Raw genomic sequence first — 25750 nt, forward strand, 5'->3', positions numbered from 1 at the left:
AAGCAGTGGCCGAGGCAGAAAATGGAAAAAACAATGAAATTGGAACAACCCAACATAATCAAACAGAAACTGAAGCAGTGGCCGAGGCAGAAAATGGAAAAAACAATGAAATTGGAACAACCCAACATAATCAAACAGAAACTGAAGCAGTGGCCGAGGCAGAAAATGGAAAAAACAATGAAATTGGAACAACCCAACATAATCAAACAGAAACTGAAGCAGTGGCCGAGGCAGAAAATGGAAAAAACAATGAAATTGGAACAACCCAACATAATCAAACAGAAACTGAAGCAGTGGCCGAGGCAGAAAATGGAAAAAACAATGAAATTGGAACAACCCAACATAATCAAACAGAAACTGAAGCAGTGGCCGAGGCAGAAAATGGAAAAAACAATGAAATTGGAACAACCCAACATAATCAAACAGAAACTGAAGCAGTGGCCGAGGCAGAAAATGGAAAAAACAATGAAATTGGAACAACCCAACATAATCAAACAGAAACTGAAGCAGTGGCCGAGGCAGAAAATGGAAAAAACAATGAAATTGGAACAACCCAACATAATCAAACAGAAACTGAAGCAGTGGCCGAGGCAGAAAATGGAAAAAACAATGAAATTGGAACAACCCAACATAATCAAACAGAAACTGAAGCAGTGGCCGAGGCAGAAAATGGAAAAAACAATGAAATTGGAACAACCCAACATAATCAAACAGAAACTGAAGCAGTGGCCGAGGCAGAAAATGGAAAAAACAATGAAATTGGAACAACCCAACATAATCAAACAGAAACTGAAGCAGTGGCCGAGGCAGAAAATGGAAAAAACAATGAAATTGGAACAACCCAACATAATCAAACAGAAACTGAAGCAGTGGCCGAGGCAGAAAATGGAAAAAACAATGAAATTGGAACAACCCAACATAATCAAACAGAAACTGAAGCAGTGGCCGAGGCAGAAAATGGAAAAAACAATGAAATTGGAACAACCCAACATAATCAAACAGAAACTGAAGCAGTGGCCGAGGCAGAAAATGGAAAAAACAATGAAATTGGAACAACCCAACATAATCAAACAGAAACTGAAGCAGTGGCCGAGGCAGAAAATGGAAAAAACAATGAAATTGGAACAACCCAACATAATCAAACAGAAACTGAAGCAGTGGCCGAGGCAGAAAATGGAAAAAACAATGAAATTGGAACAACCCAACATAATCAAACAGAAACTGAAGCAGTGGCCGAGGCAGAAAATGGAAAAAACAATGAAATTGGAACAACCCAACATAATCAAACAGAAACTGAAGCAGTGGCCGAGGCAGAAAATGGAAAAAACAATGAAATTGGAACAACCCAACATAATCAAACAGAAACTGAAGCAGTGGCCGAGGCAGAAAATGGAAAAAACAATGAAATTGGAACAACCCAACATAATCAAACAGAAACTGAAGCAGTGGCCGAGGCAGAAAATGGAAAAAACAATGAAATTGGAACAACCCAACATAATCAAACAGAAACTGAAGCAGTGGCCGAGGCAGAAAATGGAAAAAACAATGAAATTGGAACAACCCAACATAATCAAACAGAAACTGAAGCAGTGGCCGAGGCAGAAAATGGAAAAAACAATGAAATTGGAACAACCCAACACCATGGACACAAATTGTTGATGTAGAAACTGATTCTACATTAGTTATCTTCTCTTTTAGCCAACCTAATAATAGAACTGTGAGATTTCGTTCAACCATCCGAGCAAATTAAGAGTGGGATTGATGTAACTTTTGATGATGACTTTTGAAATTAGCTATAAGGTCTTCTGAGAAGTAAACCTAAGTTAAAAGAAAGATAAAATTAAGATAAGTTAGCCAATGATATGTATCCCCACATCTCACTAGAAAGAAAACCTATACAGCAAGAAATTTGGAACTCAAGAATTTTAAACATTTCAATCAATATTTTCAGAAATCATTATTGATTATCACGAGTAGACATAAATCAGGGATTATTGTTCATTATATATACTACCTAGTCATTGATTCTTGGAGCTGACGAAGCTTCTTCTCCGTGTCTTCTAACCTTTTACCTCTTTCTTCACTACAAATTTTAGCTTCGTTATATTTTCTTTCAAACTCTTTGGCTTTCTGTTTTTCCAACTTGAGTGAAGTCTGTGTGAAGATAATGACAAGAAAATATCACAGACGAAGATATCATCATGATATACTTCTAATAAAAACACAGGTATATCACCATAAGCTTCGAAAGAAATTGTGTTCCTTAGTCAGTTTTGTGATAAACTAGTCCATAGGCATATTCAAAAACAAAACATTTTACTTGAATCAATTATGAATTCTTAATGGAGATATAAAACCAGTCATGTGCCTCCATCGCGCATCTTCAATGATTTGTTCCTAACATGGTAAGACAATATGTATACAATAATGTTAACTTAGATTGTAAACAGAACTTAATGTGCTCTCTCATACAAGATTTCAATTTCAAAAGAAGCATTATTATATACAGAAAGAGATACACCCTTGAAATAAGGTTCACCTAACAGAAAATTATGTCTAACTTTACCTTTAGGCTCTCGACTTCCATTCTTAGTGTGTTAATATTCTCTTTATCATCAACAAGAACCTTCGTTTCTTTAATAACAGAAGATGCTGCTTCAATAGCTTTCTTTGCATTCTCTCGCTCCTTGAGGAGCAGAACATTAGTTTCGTCAACTTTTCTCTTCATCTCCTGCAATGAGTTCTGCAGTTTTGCTATCTCCATTGCTTTGAATTCCGCTAGATTGGTCTGCACATGATTCCAAATGATTCTCTTGAGGGTTTACCAATTTTGAAGATACGTGAAAACTTTCAAATGTTTGGCCTTTTACCCTTCTTTTTATTAATAATTTGTGCAAAAATGTTTTTCAAAATGACAATTTCGTAAGAGATCAGAACAACAACATCCTCCCAAGTTATATCTATCTTCAAAAGATATATCTCACCCTTAAACCTTTTTCTAGTTGGAGACGCCAAATGAGTTCCTCCACTCGTTTTTCAAGCTTATTTTTTGCTTCTTGAAGAGCGTCGGTATCTCCTGCAGCCTAAGGCAAATGGAAACAGATGTCAACTTAGATCAGATAGAAATGAAATAAGGGATTGATATAACGAAATGATGAAAATTGAAATTTAAGTTTTATGCTACTTAAATCTTAAATACTAAGAATGACTCGTAAATAAGCAGCTTAATTGGTTAGAACAGATTGTGCCTTGTTTAGATAGGAAGGCAAGTCAAGATCGACATCTGAAGTAACTTGCCAAGCTATGGATTGTCTCGTACAATTGTTGTATATAATTAGTATAGACCGTTTGGGCCTTCTTCCAAATCTCATGACATGTTTTCTATGGACAAAAGTGTACGTTCAATGGACTGCAACAATAATGCCAAGAGTTGATAATCAGACTTTTCCAATCTTCTTTTTCAGAAACACCAATGTCACCTGCCTTTTTCTCAAGCTGGTCATACAATCCTTGACCTAGAAACCATATTTCCAATGTATTATGCCAGTCGGGGATGGAGCTACGATGTAGCTTCTAAGGGCCTGAGCCCCTGCCAAAAATTGATCAGTATACTTTACTGTTATTGTCTTGTTTAAGTTATACCTTATTTTGATTTTTTTTCTTTTACCAATTATAAATCATACTATTCATATTAGTATGTTTTGTAATCGATACAACCTTTTGAGATAACCAATTATTGAGCAGGTTACATCATACTCTAAGAACCAATTATTTTTATTGTTTTTAGTACCGAGTAACAATTTTTGTAACAAAACTCATGCTTCATTTAACACTTATTTTTGAAGTACCTATTATTTTGAACAAAATCAATGCTTTCTTTCCCTCAATTTAATTTAAATTTAACTATTTCAGCTTTTATAAATCTTTACATTTTTTTTTTCTTTCTATCAGTAGAGTTATGTAACAATTTGGGGAGAGACTGACTTCTGCACAATGTTTCTTGCTGTTTGGCTCCTCCCACTACTCCATCTTGGCTCTGCCTTTGAGGCCAGTCCAAATAATTTTTTTCATTCAACTTCTCTGACATGATTGTAGGAGATCCAAAAAAGGAAAAAGAAATCAAACTCTTCTTCTCAGACTTAGTTTCCTAAGAGGTCTCTTCCATGGATGAAAATAGAGATTCAAAACACTAAAACAGAGACAAGATGGAGTAGCAAGAAAGGGATCAAACCAGAGTGCTCTAGCACCAACTTAAATTTGAATATCTCTCATATCATTCATAAGGAAACACGATCCCAGAAGCAAAGCAAACACAATCCCAGACTATCGGGATCAAATCAAAACAAAATTGGACATCTAAAAAAATTAGGATCCTATCAGAAAATCAAATGATAAATACAAAATATATTTACGATCAACAAAAACTTTCAAATATTTGGCCTTTTACCCTTCTTTTTATGTATAATTTGTGCAAAAACGTTTTTCAAAATGAGAATTGTGGGAAAGATCAGGACAACAACATCCTCTCAAGTTATATTTAACGACAAAAGATATATCTCACCCTTAAACATTTTTCTTGTTGGAGACGCCAAGTGAGTTCCTCCACTTGTTTTTCAAGTTTCGTCTTTGCTTCTTGAAGTGCTCCAGTTTTTCTTGCAGCCTACAGCAAATGGAAACAAATGTCAACTTAAATGAGATTGTTAGAATATTAGAAAATATCTTATAATATCTATTGTATTATATTAGAGTATCTTGAGGATCAATTTATATTCATAGAGATATCTTAGAATATCTCTCATTATTATTAGGATTTATTCCTGATTTAGGATTGAGTCTATGTTTCTCTATAAATAGAGATTAGTATTGAGTCTTTTGTAATCAAGATAGCATAAAGTTATTATCAATAATATTCAAACCCTTATTATTTTCTCTCCTCCTTTTCTCTAAAATCCCACAACTTCAACAGAGATAAAATAAGGGAATGATATAATGAAAAGATGAGGTTAGTATTAGATTTGGTCCTTCATATAATCACCAAAAAGAAAGATCAGGGGACACAAAACTTTAGCATGACTTAATTCAGGGTCAATACAGATGAGATATTAATGTTTGTAGTTCTCTGCAGGGTTTATATTTTTTTATCAGCATCACTTCTTTCACAATGAAGATATGACAATGGTTTGAGAAATCCAAATATAAAAACAGAAAGATAACAAATCTTTTGGCTTCTGTAATCACATGAGAAAAGTTAAAAGACATTTTCAACTTTTTGGATCAGAGTACTATAATGACAAAAATGGAACAAAAAAAGAATGAAATTTGAATGTAATTTTACATGATGATGCACGATTTTACTAATAAAAATATCATCAGATAGCATCTTTCACTAAGTGTGCCTGAAGTTATGCAGGTTGAGTGCAATACATATTCTGTCATATATTTCTGAAGATTCTACTTAATGATGGATATATGAGTGGACTTTATTATGAGATGAATACCAAAAATTGTGGGATTCTAATTCCAGCTTTTGGGTTCAAATTAGTTTGTTATATATGTCATTATATAGATGGAGTCCAGCTTTTTCCTTTCTTCTCATTAGGTTGATTGGTTAATAATGGGTCTTTTAAGTCATGTCTTTCTCATAATTATTGAGTTCATCACATAATTAAGAATCATGTTAAACATGAAACATACCATTTTCAGTTTCTTGAGCTCTTCCCTGGCTAAACACCTTCTCCATCTAGATTGTGTAACTATTGAACCTTCTTTGAGCCTCTTATAATGTAAGGCCATTTTGTGGCACCGCCACCGAGCCTGCAATTTTTTGGGAGAGAGAATATTAAATAATGAATACTTATGGCTCTAAAGTAGAATCCAAATTAGTTATCAGCCAAAACCTGAATAATGACGGAAGCTTTGGTTCGTATCCCAAATCTCAACTCCTTGTGAGCAGCAATGGCCCTTAAAGCTGATTGCAATATAAGTACTGACCTATGAAGTTCTTTATAAGCCTTCCTAGCTTCATATCTGCGTATATTCTTTTGAATTTTCACAGCAGCAGCAACGGCCTCCCTTTTCATTTTCTCATAGCGTTTGAATACAAGTCTTCCTACAAAAAGTATGTTGTATTTTAAATTGTGTAGAGAAGGGAGAATGATTGTGCAATGAGGCCTCCTACTGGGACTTCCTGCTCTGAGATACATCGTTCTATTTAAGGACATCCATACTTCGAGAAAATAAAACTACATCTATCCTAAGAAATGAATTAGGCTATTTCACTTCTAAAATATTTCACCTCTCCACCGAGACTGCACATATATGGTCTTCTTTTGCAATGCAAGATAATATTTCCGAATTTGATGGGTTCGTATGCGCCGTTGGATAACTTTTGCTGCACTACCAAGTACTTGAGCTCTCCGAGCATCTAGTTCAGCCATCTGACCTGCTCTCAAGAATACCTTTGTTTTTCCAATCTACAACATTTGACAGCCAATAAAACAAATTTTGTGAACATGAGTAGGGAATAAATATTATACACAGATGCATGTTATAAGACTGTACAAGATCCCTGTTGATATTAGATAACTAAATCTGAAGAAGGTATTATAAATGAATACTACAAATGAGTTAAAGTTGTTGCTAATGTGTTAGAGTTTTATAATGGAATTATGGACAAGAACACAAGAAATAATTATTCTGGTGAAACATTTCAAATTACCCTATATCCTTTAAGCCCCATCTTTTCCAGAATCTTTTGGCAAGCATTCTTTTCAATACAGCTGTCATAGGGGCAATGACTTAACAAATTAGAAGTATGCCCGAGTTTGGTCCAAAATATCAGACATGTCAAATCAAAACTTACTTCCTCCCTCGCATAGAAAATATACTAAAAGAGTGCTTACTGTGCTCCCATGGCCTCTGGGGCAAGGAGGCCAAATCTGTTTACAAATTCAAACAAAGGGCAGCGTGTAGGGTAGCCAGCACAAGAGATTCTGATAGCCTCCAGCACACCCTATACAGGAAAGAGTTAGGGACAGTCGAAGAAGGATTGAAGACTGGTAAAAACTATAGTTTTGTATGAACCATTATACAAAGAATGCAATATAGGAAGAACATAAAAGTATACTCACACCACAGCGGAGTTGATGCATAATGTTGACATTTTCGAAAATTGCAGGCTTGAGGAGGTTGTTTGGTTTCACACATCTAATGTAATGGGGTTTTGTAGAACTTAATGTTTCCATTAGTTGCTGTAGTTGCAGCTGCACCGTTCAAATTTGTTAGCTTCCTGATAATAAGATTGCAGATAATTTCTTTTTTACAAGAGCTTGCATCAAATTTGTTATTTAAAGCAAACTCCGCAAATAGAAATGAAGTTAACCAAATAAAGATACCTTAAAACGAGAACCTATTGAAGAAAATTTGGAAGATTTTGATGTCTCTTCTGGAAGGGGTGGAAAAAGGTCAGATATAAAGGGACATTTGGAAGCAATCAATAAATCTTGATGTTCAGGAACCACGTAATCCTTGTTTTTGTCTAAAAATTGGTCAGATTGGTATGTCACCTGCATATTTTATGATGGCATAAATGAATACCAAATAAATAAAATTGCAACAACCAATTTGAAGAGAGCTAGTCATACCTCTCCAGCATAATGAGCAATGGTGAAATCTGTTTGAGACAATTTTGGCTTAATAAAGCGCTTGTGATTCTTAAATGTTTGATATAACTTGTTTGCAAATGTTTCATGTGTTGACTTTGGAAACATGCTGAAAGAAAAAGGAGATGATAAAAGAAGAATAAGTATGTAGATATAGTATGTTATGCAACAGGAAGCTTTAGATTCAACGAAACCAAACAAATGGAGCATTTCTAATTTAACCAACGTAAAGAAAAAAAGAAGGAAAGTTAAAACCATCTAGCGAGCAAACATAAAAAGAAGTAATTAACGGAATGTAACAATATTTTACCAAGCTTCATCAAGGAGAGCAACAATTCCTCCAGGCTTCTGCAAAAGCAAAATCAAGGTAAAAGAATTGTAAAAGAAGGGAAGGAGAACAAAACGGAGTGAAAAGCCTCACCAGGGATCTAATTAGGCAAACAAATAAACCCAAAATAATAGCCTACTTGAAGACTGGTATGAAATAGAGCTTTTGTTGTAAATATGTATTGCTCTGATTTAGGGTAGAATCATATTTTTTAATTATTAGCATATATTTTGTTTCCTTACTTCCTAATTAGCATTTATTTGGATTAGCCTATATGTTAACTGTTAGAGTATAAGTAGCTTCTCATATCTTGATACTATGCTAGAGTATCATAACATATCTCATAAGATTAGTTTCTATATTACTTAGTTATTATAATGATTTGTTTCCCGAAAATATTTGTATACTAGATTCTAGTGCTAGTGATTGTGAGTTCTTCCTCATATTACTCATCCTACTCCATGTTGTCTTTAAAGAAACATGTTATTGTTGCTAATGGATTTCATGCATCTATTATTGGACACGGCAACATTCAACTGTTTCTATGCTTGAACAATGTCCTACGTGTTCCCATACTTTTTATAATATTGTTTATATACACAAACTCAACTTGAAGTGTGAAATAACTTTTTTAGCTCCATTGTGTTTTTCACGAGCTTGCCACGGGGAGGACAATTGAAGTTGCTAAGGACAAAGGAGATTTATGTTATTGGCAACGCATAGGATGTATATAGTACTAGCATAAAAGTATTGACTTACTCAACAGCAAGAAAGATGGCACGGCGGAGAAGAGATTTTGAAAAACACCTACAAGGTACTCTAAACATGCTAGAAGGAAAGCACGGCAGAAGAGAGTTTCAAAAACATGTTGTGGACTTTGTGTATGGTTGACAAGATGGCATGAAATCCTTCATACTAAGGGGAACTCAACAGCATGATGACGATAAAACAAGTTACAGAGCATTTTACCACCTTGATACCAAGTTGAAGTTGTGAGGCTTCAGATAAAGAGAGGAGAGAAAGAATAAAGAATAAAATATGATTATGATTACGATTCATAATTTGATGATACAAGAAGATTAAGCGTTGACCTTAATACAAAACTCCAAATCCTAATCAAATGGAAAAACAAATCATGATAACGACTAATTTAATATGGAAATTAATCTTAAGAGATACTAAGATAAGAAATTAATCCTATGAGATAATTCAAGATAATATCAAGATATTAAAAAATATTTTTTCATATATTCTAACAAAGACTTCCAAATCAAAAATTAATTTAGCATCCTCAATCCCTTAGATAAAAGTGAAAAGGGAGAAAGAAAAACCTTTTCAATAAGGTCCAGAACATCTTGGTTGTCTACAAATTCAATGTAGCTCCAATTGATCTGCTCCTTTGTATATTCTTCTTGTTCCATTTTGAACAGGTGCTGAAATTCGTCATCAAAACCATATTAAATATGGAAATCAAAAAAAGAAATTTAAGTGCATAATTTAGTCCGAAATTTTGCCTGATTGAAATGTTGCTGCAACTTTTCATTTGTGAAATTAATGCAGAACTGCTCAAAACTGCAGAGCATGACAAACTGAAAATAAGTTACAAAAGAATGAAATTGGAAACACGCATAGGTGGATGCTTTCAATATCTTCAGTAATGCAATCTTGCGTATGTACTTGTACAGATAGGGATATTTATTCTTCTAAACTATCATATTACCTGTTTAATTTAAAGCTTTCAAAACCATAGATATCAAGGACCCCAATCAAACATTTAGAATTGGGGTCTTGTCCAATTGAATTATTAATCTTGTCCACCAGCCTGTTACAGCACACACAAATGCAGTAGGAATCACAATCAGAACCCTGTATCTTCAGTACTTTTTGTATTAGTAAGACAATATAGAGGTCTGAAAAAATGGATTAATTTCGATTTTCAGTATCCTACCAATCAAATAGCCGAGAATAAATTGTTTTTGCCAGTCCATCTCTACTGACCGTTGCACTTTGTGGGTCAAGGCTCCGTTTTATAACTTCTTCAGGGGTGATCATAACACGTTTGCATAATGCATCTTCCAAGGCATCAGCATCACACCTGATCAATGTTGACAATCATATTGAAAGGAAATTGAATATCATATGGACAGAATTAATAATACAAAAACATCCATACATCAGAAGCTCGGCAGCTATTTTCAGGTGGAATTTGGCTTTGTCATCTTTTGGAACTGATGAGTCAATTTCCTTTCCTTTGGCAAAATCAATATTACCAAGATGAAGAATTGCAGCAACAACTCTGAAAATGGCTTCCTGAAAAAAGAAAGCACGGGAAAGCAGAAAGAAAAAAAGCAATCATTCTCTATTCTAGCGAGAATAAAGCTAAATTCATGCTTGTGAAATAATTACCTGATCTGTTTGACTTATTCCAACAATATCCATAGCTCTACGGGTGGCAAGATACTCTTGAGCATCGTTTAGATCAGCCAGCTCATAGCATTTTGACTGGTTAAGGTAGTGAAATGATTTAGGATTTCCTAATTTGTATTTCTCAATTTCCTGTTAGCCAGACTTGTGATGAGTTTACATAATTGAATGAATCAACAAAAAGGTAGATTGTCGATGGAGAGCTACCTCCTGTGGTGCAGCACAGAGAAGATAAAAGCAGTGGTAGTTTCGTTCAGGATCATTAACTTGACAAACCCGAGATCTCTCAAGAAGGTATGTTCGGATGGCTGCTCCTGAGATTCTTCCACTCTTATCAAATTGGATCTCAATAAATTTACCAAAACGACTGCACCATTAAAAATATGGAGACTTTAAAACAGACTCTTCCGTAATGACTTAGACAAAGTATCATGTAGCAGTTTATGTTGGCAAACATTTCCTTTTCGGGAAAGAATAAATTGACAAAATTATTAAAAAGTCACCGTTCTAACTGTCCATATTAACATCAAACTACCTTTTGGCAATACCAAGTGGGTGTTAGGGGAGTGAAATGAAACAAAACTGAAGACAAAGTTAATTTATACTGTCAGACTATAAGGGAGAGGGAAACACAGGGAACCCTTTATTACCCATGAATCAAAAAACCGGACAAAAATGTTAGGTTATATATCATCAGACAATCACAGAATAAAATCCATGGAACCCTTTATTGGACAGTTATAAGAAAGTCTCACCTGGAATTGTTATTCCTGATAGTTTTAGCATTACCGAATGCTTCCAGAACTGGATTTGACTGCACCCAAATTTAGAAGTCTTTATTTTCAAAGAAAAGAAAAGAAGATAGAATGTTATTCGTAAAAAGAAAACAAGAACAGAAATTTTCTTATGAGTTCAATAATGAGTGCCATTTAATTGAATCTTACTTCAAGAACTTGTTGTTCAACTGTTCTTCCTTCAGTAGCAACTCTACCACCTACGAAAGCTAGGAATTGCATAAGCATTTTTGTAGTTTCGGTTTTACCAGCTCCACTTTCTCCACTCACCAGAATTGAATTGTTTTTCCCTTCAATAACCATTTCCCTGATATTATTAAAGTCAGTTGATTAATATATATTCTCTTCAATGGTAGAAATGAGATTTGAATCATAAGAAACCAAAGATTACCGATATGCAGCATCAGCTACTGCAAATACATGAGGGCTTAACTCTCCTACGGGCACTGCCTTGTATCGTTCCATCATGTGTGCACCATAAATATGAGGCAGACTTTTGAATGGATTTATCGCAATCAGAATATTTCCGGTATATGTCTGCCATAAAAATTAAGAATATAGGTAACTACTACATTGATAAACTTCGTTGGATTTTATCGCATCAAAGGGAAGAAAGCCTTACATATATTTTATTCAATTCATATCTAACTTTTAAATTTTGCAGGACTCCAGGCTCATGCAAATAGGACAGTTTAGTCATATCATCCACTCCACCAGGAGGAGCTTCCATATCCTTAGGAAAGATTTTTGATAAATTTGCAACAACCTTAAAATAGAAAAAATAGAAGTGCAGGTAATATAATTCAGATGTAATCTTTGGCTTGATAAGTTACTGCAATACTTTTCACTTTCATCAGTCAGCAAAACAAGCATGAGAGAGAACTAGTACTGCACCAAGCAATGCAGAAAACAAATCTAGAAGTAGAGAAATTATTATTATTATTATTTTCCTACTGTAGAGTTCAGATCGGAAAGAAAAAGCAGGAACACATTAGACCCAAATAGAGTGGTAAACTTGATCTGGACTTCAATAAGTTTGAAGTAGATTTTCAAGGCATTAAACATAGTTAAATAATTTTTCCGTAGATCATGATGATTAATTGAATCCTGAATTCGGAAGATCAACAGTGAAAGAAATAAACAATGATTATTTGTGCATCTCTTCCCTAGTCACTGTTTGAAGAAAGGAAAAAAAAGGAAGGACCCAAGACTCCCTTCAGTAGCAATTTGCCCTTCCTAAAGTAGAGGTAAATCGTTTACACCATTAATACTTTATCTTTCTTTTGTACCAAGTTTTCTCATACAATAAGCTAATGTAAAATATTTAGTCAAATAGAGTTCCTCTTCATTTATCAAAAGAAACGAAGAGTACATTACTATAGTTTTAGGATGTATAAGGGATATAAAGACAAATATTTCTAAGACTGGTGACATTAAAGACCTTTATACACCAAAACCATAGTATTTGGAGATGTCCATTTCTAAAAAATGGAAAGGACCTTTACTCTATTTTGTCATCCAATGCAATATAAATCTACTCCAGAGTGAAAACTTGATTTATCAAGATAAAGTGCTACCTATCATCAACAAAAATTGGTAATAAACCTACAGATGTTTCTTGAAATAAATAAATCATCAAAAAAGGCAAAAATTTAAATAAAGTAAATAAGTAATCATATTAATGGCAATCTACAAACCTTTTTCCCATTTGTAGTTACAATTTCAGCATCGTTTCCATTGATATCTGATACCTGTCCATCAATCCAAGCTACCTCTGGGTCTTCAATCCAGACATGAGAACCCACAATAATATTCACTGGAGTCCCCTGCAGATGGAGATGAGGAATCATCATTTTTTTCCGTAATAATTTGTTTTAAGATCTTACTTAAGTTCTAAATATTGATTTGTCAGCAAGAAAAGCTAATGAAAACTTTACACATGTTTGTTCCATGATGGGGGCGTTTTGAAAGATTATTAAATTTCCAAACTAAGGTAAACAAAATGTAATTGACATGGTAACCAAAAAACTAACTGTGATTTTTCTGTATGCATTGAATGATTCATCACTTTTCTTGTTTCTTATATTGGAGCATCAACATCCAATGGCACTACTACCCGATTAGGCCAAATTTTATCTCAATACAATGTCTCCCAGATTTCGCAATTCTTTTAGATTGAACTCCAAAACTCCGTTTCCCCTACACTTTTGAAGTTCCAAACAATGAACATTGATCATGGAGGACCAGCAATTCAGCATTACATAGAATCACTTGAATCTGATCCTCTAACCTTCTTAGGAAGATAGTTTGTAGAACGATTCCATCCCAGGTTTTAAATAGCATTCCCGTTAAGGATTTTGCAATTTCAACTATTACAGATGTTGTGTTACAGATTGTGATCGTCGCAGTGTAAATTAATAACAATATTGCACAAATTCTACTAAAATTATTTGTCCTATCATATAATATATAATACTTATTGAAAGATGAGAGAAGGTCATAATTAAACAAAAAGCTAACATAGTGTTTAAATCTATTCTAAAAACGTGGTTTTATTCCTATGATATGAAGAAAAAAAACCGGATTCTCGGCATTTTTTATAAACAGCGTTTTGTCGCAAGTAACGTGGGGAACCAGGAAATAACGGTAACCGCCTGTACCTATACTTTTTGCCGCGGCAGTTTTCTCAGTTGCGGACCGCTTTAAAAAGCAAGTAGTGCCACTTGATTCCATTATTCGCATAATTAATTTCAATCGAAGATAATGCAAACAAAAGGCAAGTATTGAAGAATAATATAGAGAACGATTTGTTGTAATATAGAAAATAGACGAAAGGAAAATGCATTGAAAATAAAAATTTAGGAAACGTACCATTGAAGAGGTCTAAGTTGGAAGGGTTGTGTGAGAGAGAGTGGATTTCATGAATTGAAGAGTAGAGAAGGGAATCGGTTACGGTTAGGGACGTGATCGGAAATCGTTGAAGTGTTGAAAGCGAAACGCCATTTTTTGAGAGAAAGTGAAATGGAAGATGAAAGTGAATGGCTCCGTGAAGGGACATTCTTCACTCTGTCCTTCAACTTCGGCAGCTTCTTCTTCTTCTTTCCTTTGCTTTCGCGCCATCTCGTGGCTACTACTAACCCACTCTTTCTTCTTCGTAACGGAATTTCTCGGGTTCGAATTCTCTGCGATCTGGGATAGACCACAACAATGCATTTGCGGCATAAATAGAAAATCAGACGGTTTATATCACAAGCTCGTTGTTTTAAATATTTTTTTATAAAAAGTAAAACCTTCGTACTTTTTAAACCGTATGATGCTTATTAAACGGTTGCGTGTGTCCTGAATGCATAAATACTACTTTTTCTGGATGAAAGTAATACAAAATCCGAATTTCTCTCTCTTGTATCTTAGACAAGAACTTGACTCTGTGTAAAGTGAGTACAATAAATAATATCATAACTATATATATATATATATAGATAGAGAGAGAGAGAGAAATTAATTATTGATAGTTATAATATTAATTATTAGCCAAATGCATTTGATGGAATATTGAATTATAGGTTTGTGTTGGACTTGGAGCGAAGGTGAAAGGGAATTTTGTTTGTCCCACTTATTAAATGGTTTTATTTTATTTACTCATTATTTATTTTATTTTTCAAAATATTAAATTTTATAAAAAAGTGGTTTAAACTTCTAATTGAATTTTATTATAAGAGTTCAATGAATAAACAAAAACAATCTAAAACCGTTTTATATTGTCTTCTATCAAAAAATTACCCTTTTTATGTCATATCACTAATAACCATACAAAAGGGTGCTGATATAACAAAACAATGAATTTTTATGGAAGACCAATATAAAATAGTATTATATTCACAAAGTATCTTCTTTAGACTCTATTTATTCTTTTTTGCTTGAAAATCTAAAATTAATTAAAGAAATATTAGTAATTACAGAGTACTCTCTTAAACATATTTTTTTACCGAGATCAATAATAAAAAAATATTTCAAAATTTGATAATATATATATTACGAAATTAAAAAAGATATTTATATATTAATAAAAAAAATTATTTATTTTTAAAAAGATCTTAAATTTGATTATTCTCTTAAATTCGGTAACTATGTCTATTTATTTTAAAAGTTCTCGAGAATTTATATTCCTTTTTTAAGAGTATATTTCTTTTTGGTATGGTGTGTAAAATATTTTCATCTAGCTTTAGAAATGCCGTTTCCCCCATTTGTAGTTTGCTTGTCTTGTTCTCGCAACATTGCCTGAATTCATAATCTAGTGCGAATGCAAATCAAATTTTGTAAACAAGATTAGTAGTTCATGCAAACATTTAGAGAATCTGATGACCTTTATTACACGAATAGCAAAACTTACACAAAATTACAGAAAATTGCTTAACGCAAAAAGCAAGAGTACACTTTTAATAATAGGAAAGACAAATACTGATAGCATGGACACACTATGCTGCTGCAAAATTCCAACCGCTAACTGACCAATGACCACACTTTTTCGCATAGAATTTCACGCAATAAAATATCTCAACATTTGAATTAAAATCAAACTAGTATGTTTAAATTGGCTTAAACTATATTGTAAAACATAAACCAAATCTAACTGCTGAGTTATTAATGCATAACCGCGTAAACAGCAGAGAAACCATTTCTACTATCGCTCACGCTAGTTCCAAAATGGGAGATGGTAAAAAGAAAGAGGAATCCTTGAAAACTGAAATGGAGCAACCTCATTTTCTAGCTGAAACTTTACACAAGAAAAAACAACATGCATAAAGTTACTAGTACTAGTACAGAAACATAGGCAACGTTTTGATTCTTTTCCCTTTAATTTAACATAAAAACAAAACAAACAAACAAACAAACAAACATGGCATCCTTACCCTACTAAACTTAAAATCCATTGCCTAATCCTCCTAACTAAAAGACCAGGAATTAATTTCACAACTAATTCCCATCACCAGAAGATTTCAGGTAAAGGGTTTCGCCACCATCACCGGAGTGACCACTAGAGCTTCCTCCACGTCCTTCAACCGAGCCACCAATGTCTTGCTTACCAGTACCATGAATACCGTCCCCCGTGGAGCCGCGTATGAAATCGGGAAAACCACTGGTACCTATAGATGCATTGCCACCTCCTTCACTATGCAACATGTGAAGGCCTTGACTTCCACTTGAACTCATACCAAGTTGGCTTTGCAAAGCTTGCTGCTGTTGAAGTTGTTGAGCATACAAAAGGGAGGAGCGTGCAGCCATTAGTTGTTGTTGTGTCATCTGCTGAGCTTGTTGACCTTGCATGTAGTGTGCTCCTTGCTGCATCATTCCACCGGAAGTATACTGCATTGTGGTTCAAAACAATATGAAATTTCACTAAACAAATTGTATCATGTTAGAATACCAACTTTTATTCAAAAGAAAAACAGATGAAAAAATGCAATGAATGAACATAAGAAATTTAATCATGGAGCTTGGTCAATTGTACATATATCTCTAACTGTAGACAGACTGCAATATATTTCTTTTGAGATTTAAGGTTAAAGTTTCCATATAGTTAATTGCTTTCTAACTGATAGCTTATTTCATCTTCCTTGAAAAGACTTTTTATCATATTCACATAGGAATATTAAAAAAAATAAAAAATAAAGTAAATATTGTATTCCATTTGTCTCAATAAATATCTAAAATTGTGTTTCAAAATGAATTTCATTTTCAATTTTGAATATAATTTCAATTATTTATTGCAATTGTACTCTTCAATTATTATTATGTACATCACTTCTACAGCATTAATTCTATTTTGCATTTATGATAATGAGAAACAGCGTCAATAATTAAGAAGAATATTTGTTAAATGGTTAATCTTTCTTCACTTTATAGTCATTTCTTAATTCTTAATACGTGTAAGTTAAACAAAATTGAATAGAGTGTAGCTGTGTCCAAATCTGACTTTTCGTTTTCTAATACAAATTATAGTATGGATACATTTATTTAAAAAATGTAAAAACGTATCTACTAATTTGAAATTGAACATTTATTTATATTTCAAAGAGACTTATAACTAGAGATAGAGATATGACTAACTCCAATTTTAAATATAAAGTTGAATCAACAAAATTTCATTTATTTGAAAAATTAATATATTTTTTCCAAATTTAAATCAAATAAATTAACTTTTATCGACTCATATATTTAGGGCCTGAGTTAACTAGTTATGAACATTCTGAAAATAGATAGGTATATACCTGACTAGACATGGTAGGTGGTTGAGGTTGAGAATCAGCTATTGCAGCTAGGTACATGAGATTTCTCTGCAGCCTTGATTGGTTCCTTAAATTATGCAAGAGGGTTATTATGTTAAGCACTAATGATTCTTTAGGAAAAAAGTTAATATGCAGATAAAACTTGAAGATCTAGTTTCCAAAAAAGGTTGGCCTAAAGTTGTAACTTTATTCATCAAGTCATCATGTTTTGAAACTCTTGTCAATGACTATATAGAACTGTCAAAAGTATTTAAAGTTTTGTGGGGTATCCAACATCTTAGAAAAAGGCTGCAAAAATTAGAAAGTCACAGCCCCATACTCCATGTAACTCAAAATATTGAAACACCTTGGTTTTAGTTATACATAGCAGTGAGGGGGGGTTGTTTTAGTTTTTATATTGGCCTGCAAAGTGAGACAATAGTAAATGTTACTTACTCAGCACATTCGGTGAGCTTGCCAGAATTCTGGCTTTCAACAATCTTGAGAATTAAGGATTTGTTCTCATCTAGGTACTGCTTGAAAAAAAAAAGAGAGAAAATAAATAGTTAAATGAAGCCAAAAAGAAGGTACTCGGTGAACATAGAAAAATGGTCCCGCAGAGCAGAGAAAAAGAGAGTGTATCCAATTGAAGAAAAGGGATAAGAAGGAGAAGAAGAAAGGGAAGAATAAGGAAAGAACCTGTTGAATATGATCAGTGGTGACGTTGTTGGGATAGTAAGCAGCCATGATGGGCTGCATCTGCATCAGGTGCTGTTGCATTTCAAATGGTAGTTGCTGTTGTTCTACTGAGTTGGGTGTAGTATATCTTATAAAACCAGAGAGACAGAAGAGAACAGAACAGAACAGAAAACAGCACTCTGCTACGCGCAGCCTGCAATAGTAGTGAAACGGGAAACACACACAAAAATCTCTCTGATTTGCTCTGTCCTGAAGTGATGATGATATGCTACTAAACTACTACTTCACCGAGCAAGACTGCTTTGAGGCGGTAGAGAGGGGACTCTCTTTCTTTCTTCTCTGCTATAAAACTTCATTCATACATTCATACATTACTCTCTATTTAATCAACACTTCTTTTTTCGAGACAAATCACTAACCCATTATAATTATTATTATTATTATTATTTTTACAGGAATATTATATAAAGAGTTTTATATTCGTAGAAATATATACAGACTTAAATACATTTTTTTGTTTTATATAAATTTTTTAACTTTTAATTATAAATAAGGTAAAATAAAATATGTAATTAACATTTTTTTAATGTAATTATAGTCTCTATAGCTAAATTAATATATATTTTTAAAGTTGATGGTTAGTTAAATATGTTTCTTTTCAATATAGATTAAAATTATTTACTATATAATTTTAAATGAATTAAAAATTGTAATTTTATATTAGAATTATGGAATAATCATCTTTAAAGTCATGTTGTGATGCATTAACAATTTAAAATATTTTACATTCTTGGTGCATTAAACTCAATAAATAAAAGTCATTATGACATTTATTAAATAATACAAAGAAATAAAAACATTAATTTTAAATTATTAATCAAAACAACTAAATTATTATAAAATCTCTAAAATTCTATTTATTTAAGAATAATTATGATGTATTTACTGTATAAGGATTTTTTACACCGTTTGAATAACAATGAAACTCTTCTTATAATGTCAAGGTCGGAGACAGTTCGCGAATAATTTAAAAAGGTGTAGGGTTGGGATTCTCTAAAACTAGAGCTTGAAATGTTTGTCCTTTTCTCTCACCAAATTCCCAAAACTGTCTGCTCACGTGATGCCTTCATCATCATATATCCCTTACATAAAGACACCATAATACTGACTAGTATTATATTAGAATAAATGTTTATACAAATGCTGATAAATATGTCCCAAATGCATTTATTATTCATTATTACTCTTTCTGTTTTGAAATAATTGGCCTATTTAATTATTATATATATATATATATTAAAAAGTAATATTATTTTTATTAAATTATTATAATTAAATTTTAATAAATTATCAATATTATAATTACATAATAAAAAAATACATAATTGCTCTTATGATCCCTTAACTTAATTTTAAATGATAATTTAGTTATTTTTTTTATTTAATTTTGAATGACAACTTATTTTTTTATGTCTTAAAATATCAATAATTTTATTATTTTTTTACAAAAATTTATCAAAATTTTCAAATAAAATCCATAAAATTAATTACCATTTTCAATATAATGCAAATTTTATCAAATTCATAACAAATTTTTTAAATAAACTCGTAATTTTATTATTTATTTGATAAATTTGATGTTGTTGGAGATGGAAATATGAGTTTATTTAAAAATTTGAGTTATACATTTGATTAATATAAAAAATTTCTTAAAATTGGTATTGAATTTTATGATTTTGTTTGAAGATTTTGATTAATTTTTTAAGTTTTTGTCAAAAAATGATAACATTGTTGACATTTTAAGATATAAATTATAAAATTGTTACTTAAAATTAAATAAAATGAGAAAAAAAACAAAATTAACGATTGAAGTATTACTTAAAATTAAGTTAAGCAAACGCGTGAGTAATTATGTCTAAAAAATATCACATTAAAATAATATAAAGAGTATTAATTAAATTGTACAATTGAAAAAGAAAATTAAATTTTAAATTTCAATAATTTTATGATAATTCTTTTTTTAAATTGATCAATTATTTTTAAATAAATTGAGTATTTATTTCCTTTATTATAGATTTCCTTAAAACAATCGTCTCAAAATAATTCACTTTTCAATTTTTAATATATTTTTTATTGTATTTTTAATTAATATTATTGACATCATTTTTAATATAATATATTTTACTTTATATTTATAATATTAATAATCACCAATGTTTAATAATGAGAATTTGATAAAAATAATATAATTTTTTTTATTTATATACTTTTTAATATGTCTAAAATAAACAAATGATTCAATTATTTTATAACAACTATAATATTAAATTTGCATTTGAACTTGTTAATTTAAATTCTTAAAAATCTAAATTTTTATTCTTTATAAAAAATTAATTTTAATTTTATACCAAGTGTCGTCCTAAAACTACTCAGCAAAACCAAATTTTTATTACTCCTTTTATCTTATTTTAAATATTTTATTTGTATTGTATATAATTTTAAAAAGATAATTAATTTTATTGATTTTAATAATAAAATAAACATCAATTATTAAAATAGCCTCATTAACTGCAATTAATAGAAAAGTTTGATGAATTCATATACAATATATAAATAAATAAATATTAATATAAAAATATAATTGATATTATATTAATATTATAAAATAATAAATAATTTGAGATAAAGAAAAATAGCCAACAAGTTTCACACTTACTATATACACAATATATCTATGGATAAAATCATCCAAATTTTGACCATTGTCTGTGACACTTAAAAAAACAAGGTGATATTTATTATCTTTATGATTAAAACACTAATCAAATTCATGTTAATTTGATAAAAATGAGGTAAAACAAATACATTGATTGAAACTAAACTCACTATACCAATATAAAATATAAAATAGATCATCGTCTTAATTATAAAAATAATAAAAACTGTTAATCTATATTAAATAAAAGTATTATTAATCGTCATTGAAATTTATCATAAATTTAATTATAAAAAAGATTATGATTTTTTAAATGTATAGTCACGATCACGTACAACTGATGTTTACAATAATTTAAAGACCAACTCTTTCAAACATGTTGGATAAAGATACTCGAATGTGTTAAATAAATTTTATGTAACAGAGAGACTAACTTATATTATACGGGAGAATAAAACTAATAGGTACATGCATTCAATAACAATATATCAAAACACTTTTTAAAAATCACTTTATTACTACTTTTTCATGTTTATTATAGTCAAAAGGCATATGATTGGTGGTTCACTGTGAAGGGTCTTTAAAATTTAACAAAATTTTAATTACAGTCAGACGATAATTTTAGTAAATATGATCTTTTTAAGTTTTAAGATTTAAATGAAATTATTTAGTCTATATCAGTTTGTTTAAAATGAAATAAATAAATGTATTTTCAAAAAACATATTCGAACTCAAATTAATTAAACAATTGTCTTAACTCTAAATACGAGATGAGTTGTTAATAATTTCTTTTAAAAAATATTATCAATCATCATTAAAATTTTATATAATTTTTAAACACTAATTTATAAAAGACCATATATTATATGATTTACCTAATACAAAAATAAAATAGCAATACCATATAGGTGTGTTAGTTTGTCGTAATAAAAACAACAAATGATTACAATAATTTAAGGTCAAGACTCTGAAATCCTTTAAATATGTTGGATATGTTGATCATCCAACACACATATTAAAAACATTATAAATTAAAAAGAAAAAATATCACTTTTAACACATTATTTTTATCTTTTTTTGTTGTACAAATGATCTTCCTCCAAAAACTAAAGAATAATGTTTTGAGGTATGGAGACATCCTATATTTAAGGAAATGATATTCCATATCACAAGTTATGAATGCTTAAGGAACCCTAGCTATTTTTCAAATGTGTTACACTGTACTGGTACACTACAAATTATCTATATTAATAATTGATGTATTTTCAACTATCTTAAATACTAAATTAAATAATATACTCTTAGTTTCCTAAGTGTTGTTTCTTTTTGTAGAAAATTTGTGATCATTTTTGTTTGTTATTTTTTAACTTCAAAGTATTACTAAATATTGTTATGTCAAAATGATATTTGCTTATTTATTGTAGAGTAAAAATAAGTGGGGTTAAAATAATAAATAGTATTTAAAGGTACAAAACAAAATGAAATTTTTATGAAAAATAGCAAAATTTAATTATTTAATTGTTTTGTGCTAATAATCTTAAGCCACAAAAAAGAACGGAGACAATATATAATGATACATTTACCCTCATTTTATAAGCAACTTTTTTTACATAAATTAAAAAATAGTGAAATTAATATTTTTTTATAAGATTTTTAACGATGCAGTATTTTATGTCACAAAAAATTATTTTATTGAATTTTGATATAATCTTACAAGCATTATGTATTTTCTTTTATTTTTTATTTATAATAATATTTTAGAGTGTTGTTAAGGAATAATTATCTTAGAGTATCAATATAATTGAGATATCAAATTAATCATATAATATCTAACACTTTATTTTTATTTATATTTTAAATCTTAAAAGTAATATTTATATTTAAATATATTAAAATTAAATATTCATTATCATAAAAATGCTAATATGTTCACTATAGTATTTTTTTTAAAGAATATAATAAATTATATTATAATTAATTCACATAATTACAAAATTTTAAATTTTAAATTATTAACAAAATATTTAATTTAATAATATTAATATTAATATTAATCAATTGAATTAAAATTTAACAACCACTATAACATACACTAATAAACAAAATATAAATAAATGTTTCAGAACCCCCGTGAGTTGAATTTTGTTAAAGTTTAAAAACTGTTATTCTCAACCATAAAAGCATCTCACTTTCATTCTTTTAGCATTCTTTTTTCTTTCATTTTGTCATCCAAAAAACGTACTCCTTTCGTCTTATAATAATTAAATTATTTAAATATATTATATATATAAATAAAATATAAAATATTTTTAACAAATTATATTTATTAAACTTATATATTATGAATATTATAAATATATATAAAATATTACATTGAAAATTTATATAAATAATAATAAATAAATAATAAAATAAAATAAAAAAGTTTTTCACTTTAACATAAATAAATGAAACATTAACATTTAGAAGCAAATAATATAGAAGTAGGTTAAGAAAGCAAAGGGAATAATTTAAAAATAAAAATAAAAATGTAATAATGTAAGGAAAGAAAAGAAGAAGAGAATGAGGGGTGGGGCGGGAAGGTTAGGTGTCATTTATTAATATTTGATGATGACGTTGGATTTGTGTAAGAGATTCTCAGTCTTGCAGCTGCACTGCACCCATCCATCGTAACACGCGCTCGCCGCTCCTCATACCTTGACCTTTGTGCACAATATTACTGTTACTTTTTGTTTTTCATTATTCAAAATAAGATTCCATGCACATGCTTGATGCTACTACTACATCTTTTCAGTTTTCCCTTCATAATTACTACTTCTCTGTCCTTTCTAAACTCTCTTTCTTTTTTACCAAATCACCATTTTGCCCTGATTTATCACTAAGATGGGAAAATATTCCATCATATGTAAATTACATAAGATCCATCAAGGCTTTAAAATCACATTTTACTCCCTCAGGGCTTCACTCTGTTCGGAATACAAAAGAAAGGAGAGAAAGAAAAACACGTATTTCAATTTCCTTTTCCTCCCTTGGATTGTTGTTGACCGTCAAAGAGACCATGGGTCGCATAATAAACATTTCCTCCCAATATGAAAATAAACATTATAAAAACTACAAAATTGACCAACATATCCTCTATGGATAATATTTAATATTGTAGTTAAACTATTATTTTAAAGATATTAATGTTATTTCACAAATATACTTTTTTATTTAATTTTAAGAAAATATTAATTAATATCATTGAAATTCTTATTGAAAATCTAAATACAGAGAAAAAAATATATATCAAAATTTGTGTACAACATACTTTATAATTGTAAAAAATATAATTTTTTACCCAAAATAATTTTTTATTTATTTAACAAGTGTCTTTTAAAATACTTGTTAACATGATTTTTTCTTTTATGATTTCTTTTAATTTTCTCATATACCAAACAATTAAATAATCATTACACTTTCTATTTATTTTCCTTTCTCGTTATTTTCTTTCCTTTGTTTTTCTTTCATAAATCAAACATACAATTAAAGGATATAGTTAATTCGTGCATCCATGTATATATATACACGTACTGGTATACTGTAGCTATAATGTAGGTATCCTATCGATGTGTACTTTTAGCATTATTCGAAGCTTGCAGACATACTAGTAAAATCTGAAAAAGCAAGATAGGTGGTCCAAAAACATGATGGATGGTTAGGGTGTGTCAATTGATTTGTGTGCATAAATTCCAATCCTGTCTTTTCAGCCATATGTTGCCTTTCTACGTAGGGTCTCTCTCCAGAAAAATCAATACTATCAGACACTCACTTTTTTTCCCTTCTCCCATTTATCCTTCCACTTGTATTTTCGTTTTTTGTTTTCATTCAAAAACAATATTTATAGTTAATGTTAAAAAAAATACACGGATCAAAAATAATATAAATATAAATTTATTAAAAATAAAAAATATAGATCTTTCAATAAATTTATATTATTTATATTAATATTATGAAATAATTGAAATATCTATAAAATTAAAATAATTGAAATATCTATATTTATAAAAATACAATGCTGATGATATTAAAATTATTAATTGAATATATTTGATACAGATTGAAATTCATATACTAATCATGAATAAAATAGATATCATACTGAGACGTGAAAACAACTAACGTCACATTCGATTGACGAAATAACCACAAAATTGTTGAAGAAAAAAGTTATTTGAGTTTATGACAGTCAATACCTTCACAAATGACTTATGGATTAAAAATATTATCAGAATTTTGTGGCGGCATTATCATCACAAAATCAGAATGTTGGAGCATTGTGAGGTTTAAATTGCCACAAAGCATGACTCTGTTGTATTTTTTATGGTTTAGGCGGCCACAAAAATTACTTTTTATGAGGATTAGACATTCACATACACAATAGAGCCATTGTCATTTTGTAGTCGTTTTAGTCGTCACAAATGTCTTCTTTTCTCCCTATATATATAACTATTCCTCTTATTTCTCATTTATACCCTATCTCTAATTTTTCTCTCTACAAATATTTTTCATTAACTTTTTTATATCGAGTTTCGGTAAGTCTTTATTTTATATTTTATTTTTTGATTTTATTATTTTTATTTTAAGTTATTTATTTAATGAATATTATTTAATTTTCATTTTGATAACGGTGTTATTGGATTGATAATGAATGATTATTATTTATTCGTAAATTTCAAATCAGACAATATTCTACATCAAGTTAATATAGAATGCATTTTAAATATAGATTAATATTTTGTATAATTAGTATTAAAGAATGTTATACGATTATAAATTATTTTTAGAGCGTTTATATTTTATTTAGAATGTATAATATATTA

General features: G+C 30.1%; 2 protein-coding genes across 6 annotated transcripts; both read right to left on the minus strand.

The window, feature by feature from the left end:
* Nucleotides 1-1645: 1645 nt before the first annotated feature.
* On the minus strand, nucleotides 1646-14516 carry LOC101491333 (myosin-9-like). Of its 5 annotated transcripts, none has more exons than XM_073367567.1 (27): nucleotides 14079-14516; nucleotides 12905-13033; nucleotides 11830-11940; nucleotides 11599-11744; nucleotides 11358-11514; nucleotides 11169-11227; nucleotides 10621-10780; nucleotides 10396-10545; nucleotides 10163-10299; nucleotides 9938-10084; nucleotides 9710-9811; nucleotides 9504-9561; nucleotides 9321-9422; nucleotides 7972-8009; nucleotides 7644-7770; nucleotides 7395-7565; nucleotides 7131-7262; nucleotides 6903-7012; nucleotides 6719-6779; nucleotides 6296-6473; nucleotides 5898-6109; nucleotides 5695-5814; nucleotides 4562-4660; nucleotides 2985-3083; nucleotides 2567-2788; nucleotides 2015-2154; nucleotides 1646-1818 (listed from the first exon to the last, which is right to left on the minus strand). In XM_073367567.1, exons 1-27 carry the CDS (start codon nucleotides 14079-14081, stop codon nucleotides 1794-1796), a joined length of 3195 nt encoding a protein of 1064 aa, XP_073223668.1. In that variant the 5' UTR covers nucleotides 14082-14516; the 3' UTR covers nucleotides 1646-1793. The 5 variants fall into 5 exon arrangements, with proteins under 5 accessions (XP_073223668.1, XP_073223667.1, XP_027189556.1 ...); XM_073367566.1 differs by having other exon boundaries at nucleotides 11830-11973; nucleotides 14079-14514; XM_027333755.1 differs by lacking the exon at nucleotides 14079-14516 and having other exon boundaries at nucleotides 11830-11973; nucleotides 12905-13060.
* A 1425-nt stretch (nucleotides 14517-15941) lies between these two features.
* Nucleotides 15942-18563, minus strand: LOC101492187 (GRF1-interacting factor 1). Its single transcript, XM_004495539.4, has 4 exons — nucleotides 18173-18563; nucleotides 17930-18006; nucleotides 17477-17561; nucleotides 15942-16571 (listed from the first exon to the last, which is right to left on the minus strand). The coding sequence occupies exons 1-4, from the start codon at nucleotides 18251-18253 to the stop codon at nucleotides 16182-16184; spliced, it is 633 nt and encodes a 210-aa protein (XP_004495596.1). The 5' UTR covers nucleotides 18254-18563; the 3' UTR covers nucleotides 15942-16181.
* Nucleotides 18564-25750: the final 7187 nt, after the last annotated feature.

Source organism: Cicer arietinum, chromosome 4 (assembly GCF_000331145.2).
Source record: "Cicer arietinum cultivar CDC Frontier isolate Library 1 chromosome 4, Cicar.CDCFrontier_v2.0, whole genome shotgun sequence".
NCBI classification, from domain to species: Eukaryota; Viridiplantae; Streptophyta; class Magnoliopsida; order Fabales; family Fabaceae; genus Cicer; species Cicer arietinum.

Excerpts from the sequence above, each read along its gene's own strand:
- LOC101491333 (XM_027333755.1), bottom strand. The coding sequence starts at position 13,060 with ATGATGATTCCTCATCTCCATCTGCAGGGGACTCCAGTGAATATTATT. Across the intron at positions 10,781-11,168 it reads ATCAGGAATAACAATTCCAG|TCGTTTTGGTAAATTTATTG; the intron begins GTGAGACTTTCT and ends TTAATGGTGCAG. Across the intron at positions 6,110-6,295 it reads TGTGCAGTCTCGGTGGAGAG|GAAGACTTGTATTCAAACGC; the intron begins GTGAAATATTTT and ends TACTTTTTGTAG.
- LOC101492187 (XM_004495539.4), bottom strand. The coding sequence starts at position 18,253 with ATGCAACAGCACCTGATGCAGATGCAGCCCATCATGGCTGCTTACTAT. Across the intron at positions 17,562-17,929 it reads AAGCTCACCGAATGTGCTGA|GAACCAATCAAGGCTGCAGA; the intron begins GTAAGTAACATT and ends GCATAATTTAAG. Across the intron at positions 16,572-17,476 it reads CACCTACCATGTCTAGTCAG|TATACTTCCGGTGGAATGAT; the intron begins GTATATACCTAT and ends ACCACAATGCAG.